The 9,230-nt window shown below is 47.9% G+C and overlaps 1 protein-coding gene across 1 annotated transcript; it reads right to left on the reverse strand.

The window, feature by feature from the left end:
• Positions 1-804: 804 nt before the first annotated feature.
• LOC123446734 (glutamate decarboxylase 1-like) lies at positions 805-3,140 on the reverse strand. The gene is made up of 6 exons (XM_045123285.1): positions 2,857-3,140; positions 2,573-2,777; positions 2,296-2,496; positions 1,985-2,199; positions 1,581-1,887; positions 805-1,470 (listed from the first exon to the last, which is right to left on the reverse strand). Exons 1-6 carry the CDS (start codon positions 2,940-2,942, stop codon positions 994-996), a joined length of 1,491 nt encoding a protein of 496 aa, XP_044979220.1. The 5' UTR covers positions 2,943-3,140; the 3' UTR covers positions 805-993.
• Between the last annotated feature and the right edge of the window lie 6,090 nt (positions 3,141-9,230).

Here is a 9,230-nt window from a genome sequence, read left to right on the forward strand (position 1 = left end):
AGTATACTCTAAAACCCTAGCTAAGAATACAAGTGTTGTGGTTGAAGTGCTTTTTTTAACCATGATCAAGCATTTGTAAAATGCTAAAAATATGTATAAAAAAATTATTGATCATGTACAGTAAACAAATGTTGATTTAGTATTAAAAAATGTTAAACATGTATTAGATAAATGTTGTTGACATATAAAAATGTAGAAAGAAAACCAAAATAAGCAAAGAGAACCAAAAATAATAAAACCAAAAAGGACACAACATAAACCAAAGGAAACAAGATATGAAAAAATAAAACCCAAAAAAACAAATGTAGAAAGAATGAAAAAAAGAGTGAAAACAAAAACAAGAACCGGAGAAGAAGAAGAAAAGGAAAAAAACGAAAAAAACATTGTAACCAAGAAATAAAACACCGAAAATAACAGAGGGAAAATAGCACACACCCCTGTGAATATACTCGGAGCAAATTACAATAGCATTACCACCGCCGAGTCAGCCATGAGGAATCTATATAAGCAATTAGCAAGTTCTTGCTTCGATTTTATTGGGTACCTTTCAAGTGTATAAAAAATTCCTTTGTTGGCAATATCCAAGACGAATGCGCACACATAAAAATAACACTGGCAGATAGTTAAAGAGTAAAATTTTGAGTTAAAACAATGATCAACAAGTTACATGTAACGATCTTGTTAATCCTCTCCATTTTTCATTTCATCCGAAATGAATTGTGGAAAACAAGAGACAAAACGCCATAATTATGTTATTCAGAAAATAAATTTACAGAAGCTGAAGAAAATAATTTTGCGGAACCATTTAACAGAAAATTGTAGTAGTACTTGCTATCATTGCAGCGCAACAGCTCAAGTCTTAAAAAGACACAGCAAAATTTTGGTTACAAACTCCCCCTAATAAATCAACCTATAATAGCAGTTTTACTCGAATCATAATAGTACTACTATATTGGATCGGTAGCTTGGATTTTGGACGCTGTTGATTTTGCACTAGCAGACGCCGTTGGTCTTCTTGGCGAGCACAAACTCCTTCCATGCCGCCGCCACGGACTTCTGCGTCTCGAGCTCCGTCTTCTTGGCGACGGTCTTGGGCAGCGTGGCCGGCAGCAGCCCCAGGGCGGGGGGCGTGAGCTTGGAGGGGAGCACGTCGAGCTGGGCCATGACGGTGTCGATGTCGATGACGAGGCGCTCGGCGAGGGTGCGGCTGAACTCCTCCCGGATGACGACGCGGAGCACGGTGACGTGCTGCGCGTCGGCCGGCATGGTGTAGGCCGGCACGATCCAGCCGAAGCGGCGCAGCATGTCGGAGATCTCGAACTCGTCGTGGCGGCTGTGGTCCTTGAGCGAGAAGGCCACCAGCGGCACGCCCTCGTCCTTGGACACGATGTTGAAGCGCCCCGTCTTCTCCAGTCCCTCCTTCACCACCATGGCGTTCTCCTGGCAGTTCTCCATGATGTTCCTGTACCCCTGCGTTGTTGCATGGGATGGAATGGATAGATCGTGTCAGTCAGATCACCCAACGGATGAACTCTCCTCCCCCGGCATGATGAATGTTTGAATTGGTGGTAGATGGGTACCTCGAAGCCGTGGCGGATGAGCTGGTAGTACTGCGCGATCACCTGGCTGGAGCCCTTGGAGAAGTTGAGGGTGAAGGTGGGCTGGTCGGTGCCGAGGTAGTTGATGTGGAAGATGAGCTCGTCGGGCAGGTCCTCCTTGCTGCGCCAGACGCACCAGCCGATGCCGGGGTAGACGAGGCCGTACTTGTGGCCGCTCACGTTGATGCTCTTCACCCACGGCAGCCGGAAGTCCCACTCCAGCTCCGGGTACAGGAACGGCGCGATGAACCCGCCGCTCGCCGCGTCCACATGGATCGGCGTCTCCCACCTGCAAAGAATTTACATTCAGCACACGAAATGACGCGACTCTGTTTCTTGTTTCAGCAGTCGCTCCTCTGCTCTTGTAATGGTATTACTGCTCTGACCCTGTCTGCTTGTTCTTGTCTTCGAGCAGGTCGTTGATGCGCTTGACGTCCTCGAACTCGCCGTTGAGCGTGGAGCCGAGGATGGCCGCCACGCAGATGGTGTTCTCGTCCACCATCTCCACCGCCTGCTCCGGGTCCATCACGTAGTACCCCTCCCGCAGCTTCACCTCCTTGAGCTCCACCTCAAAGTACCTCGCGAACTTCTCCCAGCAGACCTGCACGGACGTACAGTACGTGCCAAACGAATTAGTAATTCAATTGAAATGTGGGCATGGCTGGGCTTGTGAGTTCTCGGCTGTCGATATAATAACCTGGACGTTGGCGCCGGTGATGATGTTGGGCTTGTCGAACGGTTTCCCCTCTGCCTTGCGCTTGTTCTGCCACCTCCGCTTGAAGGCCAGCCCGGCCAGCATGATGGCCTCCGACGACCCCACCGTGCCCACGCCCACGGCCGTCTCCGACTCGCCCAGCGGCGCGTGGAAGAGATGCGCGATCATGTTCACGCACCGGTTCTGCGCCAATGCCGAAACAACGTCAGTACGCATAACAAGAGAAACAACGGCCCGGCTGGAAGCAGAGAATACGCACCTGGAGCTCGGTGGTGACCGGGTACTCGTCCATGTCGACGTAGTTCTTGTTGATGGAGGCCATGATGAGCTTGTCGCACTCGGGCTCCATCCACGTGGTCACGAACGACGCCAGGTTCAGCCGCGGGTTGCCGTCCAGCATCAGCTCGTCGTTGATGATCTGGTACGCCGCCTCCTTGGGGATCGAGTTCTCCGGCATGCGGTACCTGCACGCACGCACCAATCATTAGGCGATGAACACGCCATTAGGCAACGAACAAGAACAAGAGGCGCGCGCGCGCATACCTCGGGAGGGACGACCGGACATAGCGGGAGGCGAAGGTGGAGTGAACAGACACGTCGGTGTCCGAGGCGGCCCTGGAGAGCACCATGGCTGGCTGCTACTCGCTCTTGGCTCTGGAACTGCTTGAATCAGTCAGGCGCAATACGATGCGATGACTTTGGTGGTGTGTGCTATGGCGGAGGCGGCAGCCCGGGTATATATACGCGGCCGAGGGGGCGACGCGGGGGCGCAAACATGGAAGTTCTTGGGCAGGGGGGCAAGACGAGACGAAGGCCTTCCGTGGGGTGGTGCGTTTGCCATTGCCGCGCGCGCGCTCCCAAAAGGAAAAGGAAAGGTCAAAAGAGGAAGGAGAGGGTTGGTCTTGGTCAGCCTCGGGCCTGGTCCAGTGCTGCTACTATTCGTCTTGTGCCGGGAAATAGGCAGGAGCAGCACCAGCAGATCGTCACCTGCCTTAACTTTGTGGCTAGACTTGGACCTGTCCACTCCAATGCTTCAAACTCGTGTCAAACAACAGATCTTTTGGTCGAACAAAAATGTCAAACAATAATTCAATTCCTTGTTTTTTTAACACAGTACAGACGCAGGCATATCCTATCCCTATGAGCACCTTCGACAGACTGGACCGGCATATCATCTTGAGATTTTACCAAGGCATCTCGTCGTCATCGACATGAAAGTCTCCTTTCACTGAAAGTTATCGTCGAAAATTCTGAAATAAATTCAGAAATGATACAAGCATCAGATGGGTTGAAGATATCAATGCCCTTCTAACCATTCAATAATAAATTGGTTTGCCCCGCTTACATTGTTGAGGTATATACTTGTGATGTCCGTACACGCCGAGCACGGGCAGAGTCGGTCTTCCATGGAACAAAACCATGGGCAAAACAAGGTGCACATCGATCATATCTAACATGACATACGCGACTCTCTCGCGTGCGTTTGGGCCATTTCCCCCTCTGGGTGCAGTGACCGCGTCCAGCACCGACCGACGTCCCTGCCAGCCGCGGGTTTCCCTTTTCCTTTCCCGGACCAGGCGAAACCGCCGTCACCAGTCGCGCCTCCCCGCGGCGCGTCTTGCCGTCCAAGAGAAGGGAGTGGATTCCTCCCCCTTTCCCGTCCCTCGTGCCCACCGACTCGCGCCGTTCCTGGTTCCCACCGCTCGCCGTCTTCAACGCGCAAGAGCAGGCGCGTATGCATGCAAGTTTTGGAAGGGCTCGACTCGACATGCATACATACTGTATATGTTGACCTCCACACATTACGGAGCAAGGCATAGAAAATGTCCAAACCCATGGTGTTCTTGCTCTTCTAATTGCGTGCCTAACTGATACTACTAGGTTAAAGGTTATATACGTACCCTCTTGATGCTCTATTTTAGGCTAACAAAACCCCATTTTCTGTCGAAATAACAGTTTAATGCTGCTAGGCAGTAGCACTCTAGCAGATAGCACGACGTGACGTACGTGCTCAAATCAAGATGAAGAATTCCCTGCCGCACAACCAGAACCAGCAACATCGCCCGCAGAAAACTTCGGTGGTTCCGTGTGAAGCCACCGAAAGGGGCATCGCCCGTACAAGTTACGAATCATGCAGCTCCCGATATTGTCGCTGGAGTCTCAGAAAGAAGAAGGAAGGGACGCGGCTACTGGTAGTAGGCAGCAGCCGAATAAAATCATCCAGGGGAGGTGCCAGCGGTTTTCCGGTTCAGTTTACAACTGGAAGAAACATTCTACGGCACCGCGCCGCGTCTGCCTGCCGTCCCCAGTTGGGGCTTGAGATCAGGTTGAATTGCTGGTGTGCATCGTCGTTTGCTTCTTGCCAACAAGCAAGGAATCCGAGGACTTTTTTGCGCTCCGTTTGGCTTGAACCGACCGTGTCGCTTCAACCTTTTCTGGACTACATCTCATCTCATGGTCGCGCCCTTTTTTGGTGAAAAGTAATACTTTTTTTTTGATTTGTTTTTTAGGGGTATCATTAAGCTTTATTATTCAAAATTCATGTGACGTGGAATAAAAAAGGATCATGGATTGAACCAACCGGACATGTCGCCCCTCATTGATAGAATGAGAAAACAAGTCCAACTGTAACCTAACTTGTACATAATATTCGACACATCGGTGAAAAAGTTCGACGAAACTAAAACCTTGGGTTATGGCAAACACTGATGAAGGATTTGTTGGCACAACATGGATGCTTGAAGGCGTTGTTGCAGGAAGTCAAGCCAGCTAAGATGGAATCATCATGTTATGGATGGAGATTCACGGAAGACGATTTTGAAGCCTCGAGCGTGTCATACAGTCGATAAGTTCGGCTGGGTCGGACTCGACAGTCTGACGAATCGACGCAAGTCAGTTGATACAGAAGACGGTGGTTGGATCGACGACGACGACATAGGAGTGTGATGCTGATGGTGACCGACTTCTGGGCGTGGAAACACGTAGCGTAGGCCCGGAGGGCTTGTGTGGCTTCAACAAGACTATGACGCGGGGTTGCTTCAAGACGGTGCACATGAGAGCTTGAAGTCGACGGGGCGCGAGGGTGGATTGATCATCTAGCATGGAGTCATGTTGAAGGTGGAGCTGGAGTATGGAGGACTTCACTCGGTGTTGATTGAGAGGCTACGACGTAAGTGCATAGAGAGTCGAAGCCTATTTAGTGGGAAAAAAGCGAGTGACACACAATTCGGACTCGAGCCCAGTGGTCTGATGGAAGCGTGAAACTCGTCATTGATCGGTCATGCTCGGTGGTACTCTACAGTGGGGGTTGAGTGGTGTGGGTTCACGACCCTTGAGACTTGACTGGGACAACGGAGGCTTGACGCGGTAATAGCGATGAGGCGTGCGGTACACACGGGCATGGGGACGGGCTAGGGCACTGGTGGTCATACATGTGGTGAGACGACTACAAATTTGACTCGAGATGGCGACAAGCAATGGCAAAATTCTTTCAAGCTTCAGACAGGCGGTCAAGAAAGAGCGGTGATATTGAGTTCGGGTAACTCTTATGTGCGAGACCCAATATGTGAGTTGTTCACTTTCATGCAGGTCACTGATGGGCGTGTGATGGTGTTGGATAATCTGAAAGTTGGGAGAGAAAACTAGAGTAATGTGGAACTTAATTTCGCTCGAGCGTTGACTGTGGTCCAGAAAAGAAGGGACTACAAATTGCGGGTGGAGTCATATGGAGTCTTTGGAGTAGCAGCGGTTCTCATTGGATAAGTTCAAGTCCAATGTACATGAAAGTTCGACGCACGAACGAATTCAAGGTGGTGGAGAATATTCGTCAAGGTGGAGTTTGTTAGAGTTGTGTTGAATATTTTGCACAAGATAGATTACAGTTGGACTTGTAGTTGTATTGTGTTTAGATATGATTGTTTAGATAGGATATGGAGTCGTGTACAAGCAGGACACCTGTATCCTAGGCCTCTCATATATAGCGGGGCTAGACACACGATGTAATCTATGCCAACATAATATCACTGGCGTGCAGGGGGAGCCGACGATGTGTACCGACGCCTAGGTGCGGTATTGTGACGGTGTCACGGGGAGGAGCTCCCGTAGTCAATGCCCCGCGGACGTAGCCATATCGGTGAACCTCGTTAACAAATCTCGGTGTTGTGTTCGTGTGTTTGCAACAAGGCTGCGATATATATATATATATATATATATATATATATATATATATATATATATATAGTCCGTCTATTTTGCTAATATTAGCAGAATAGTTATTCTGCTAACACTTTTCAACTGCACGTTCAACGGTAATGCACTACATCATTTTCAAAACAAGCACTCGAGCGTGTCACGAGAAAAAAAAACTTCACACGCATTTCTCACACCGTTTTGGCTCTAGTCTTTAAATTGTTTGTCGGAATAAGACGTATAATATACCGTTGGATTGCTACAGAAAATCCCCATGTCGAACATTTTTCACGATTCCTCAAGGCTTAAAAGCAGTTTAGAAAATGGTGGGCGCATGACGGGCTGCAGCGAGTGTATTTTTACATTTTTTTTCTAAATCACTCGTCGGAATGAAGCAAATGATATGGATTTGGAAAGATATCGTCGAGACGAATCTTTTTCATGTAATTCCAAATTTCAAATACCTTACGGTTTGAGAGTAATTTCAAATCTACTAAAAACAGAATTATGTTTTTTTGTAATTTTTTGTTTTTTGGGACAGTTTTTGCTGCAGCTTTTAAACCATCCCACGGAACGAGGTGTATAATACGGTGTTGAAAATCTGCAAAATATGCGCAACTTTCATATGTTGGCCATTTTGAAATTAAGGAAATTTGTTACGGTTTAAGGCACTTTTGAAATTAAGGAAATGCAGATACTATGTTTTTCGTGACACCAAAGTCGACGCATGAACCGCATGAGACCGAAAAGTGCACTTCTTCACGTTCAAGACCACACTCCATCCAACGGGCACGTAAATTGCATGATTTTCTTTTTTTTTCTAACTCTTTTATGAACGAGAGTGGACCTCGGAGACGAGGGCAAGTGAACCATACTGCATCACAGAGGAGAACGCACTTCTTTGGACTAAATGATTTTTTGCTCATTTCTGTGACTTTTTATAATGAGTGTGGAGCACAAAGACGAGGGAACCGCACTACATTGTCATCAAAGGGGACTGCATGTTGTTTGACTATTCTCTTCTATTTAGGCGTGGGCGTTCAGTCTAATCGAACCGATCGGTTCGGTTTTCTAGGTCACAAACATTTTCGGTTTCTTAAAACATGCACACCGATCGGGTCATGCATACTTAGGTAATTGATTTTTTTTAAAAGCGAAAAATCGGTTCGGACACCCATTTTGACCGAAGTAGCCAAAGTCCAGTACTAGTACGGGACAATGCAAAAGGTTTGTCCTAGCTGTCTTTTATACTTTTCCCTACGGGAAACGTTCCCTTCGGCGCGCCGGCGGAACCGACGCGCCGGTCGCTCGTTGTCTCGCGTGGGGCATGCAACATTTTTCGCGCGCGTGTGGTTCACTGGTCGGGCCATGCAACATTTTTCCGCTCAGATTTGCTGCAACCATGTTTAATTTTGATGCAAACGTTTGTCATTTTGCTACATTTTGTCCATTTAAAAAGTTGCATTCACGGTTGGTTGCAACTCGAGTTCGTTGGATTTTTGCTACAACCGGCGTTTTGACTTTTTGCTATAACCGTGTTAATTTTGCTACAACCGGTATCTTTTTTGCTGCAACCGTTCACTAAAAAAGTTGCATACACGTTCACGTAGATTTTTGATACAACCGGTGTTTAACTTTTGCTACCACGCACCATCAGCTTCGTTTTTTTGCTACGATCACGTAGATATTTTTTTGCTACAATTTTTTTTGTTGCAACCGTTGACGAAAATTGCTGCATCGCGCTGAAATTTTGCTGCATCGGAAAAAAATATTGCATGAAGATCTAATGGTGCGGACGCGCGGCGGTTGACGGATCGTGCGGCACACGCGCGGTCGGCCGAAAGTTTTGGCCGGCGCGTCACCGCAGGGCACTGGCCTTTCCCTACGCTTTCTTTCTCACTGGCTACCCGAGGTGGTACTAAAGCACGCATTGTTGTAGTGAAAGTAATGCAATTTATATGGGCTCTGCTTCCCCTCTTTTTTTAAGAATACCGAGTCGGGTTCTTCTCCTACCAGTATCGAACAGAACATGCTGAACAAGATCTTCTTCATGGAAACCTGCTCGATTTAGATCGGGAAAATCGTACAGATTTTATGAAACCATGTGCGATGGCTTCATTCTTATTCAGTAAAATAAGTCACTGGTAGGCAAGACTTTCTCTCGAGAGTCAGAGCTTCGAGACTATTGGGAGCACATTATGGTGCTATACAAGGGAAGCTCAAGCATTCAACGGTCAAACTATGAAGTGGTACTTGATAAGGCTGATGAGTTTGTAATGAAGGAAGATGAGGACCCTCGTGATCTCTATCGGAGGGTGACCGCTATTGCTGTTGCTCTCAAGGATCATGGGAGCAAGGATGTGGATGACACATGGGTCAAGCACAAGTTTCTCAAGGCCATCATGCCTTTCAACAAAGCCATGTCATCAGTCATTCGCCAACGACCAGATTTCCACTTCTTGTCTTCCAGTGAGGTGTTGGATGAATTCATTGCAATGTCAATCATGAACGAGACCGCTGACAATGCACTTGCTCGAGTTCGGTCAAAGACAGCTTCACCCAACCTTGCTTTGAAGGCAAAGGATGCTTCTGAAGAAGAGGAGGAGGATGAGGAAGAGGAGAGCTGCCCTGAAGACACTAAGTATGCTTATCACGAGCACATGGCTCTTGCGTCAAGGCAATTCTGGGGCAACAAGAGGAACTCAAGACCCAACTTCACCAAGAACAAT

Source organism: Hordeum vulgare, chromosome 4H (genome assembly GCF_904849725.1).
Source record: "Hordeum vulgare subsp. vulgare chromosome 4H, MorexV3_pseudomolecules_assembly, whole genome shotgun sequence".
Lineage (NCBI taxonomy): Eukaryota > Viridiplantae > Streptophyta > Magnoliopsida > Poales > Poaceae > Hordeum > Hordeum vulgare.

Bases quoted from the DNA above. Each gene is read 5' to 3' on its own strand.
- LOC123446734 (XM_045123285.1), bottom strand. From the start codon at position 2,942: ATGGTGCTCTCCAGGGCCGCCTCGGACACCGACGTGTCTGTTCACTCC. The intron at 2,778-2,856 runs GTATGCGCGCGC...GCGTGCGTGCAG, and splicing joins GTCCGGTCGTCCCTCCCGAG to GTACCGCATGCCGGAGAACT. The intron at 1,888-1,984 runs GTCAGAGCAGTA...AATTCTTTGCAG, and splicing joins GACAAGAACAAGCAGACAGG to GTGGGAGACGCCGATCCATG.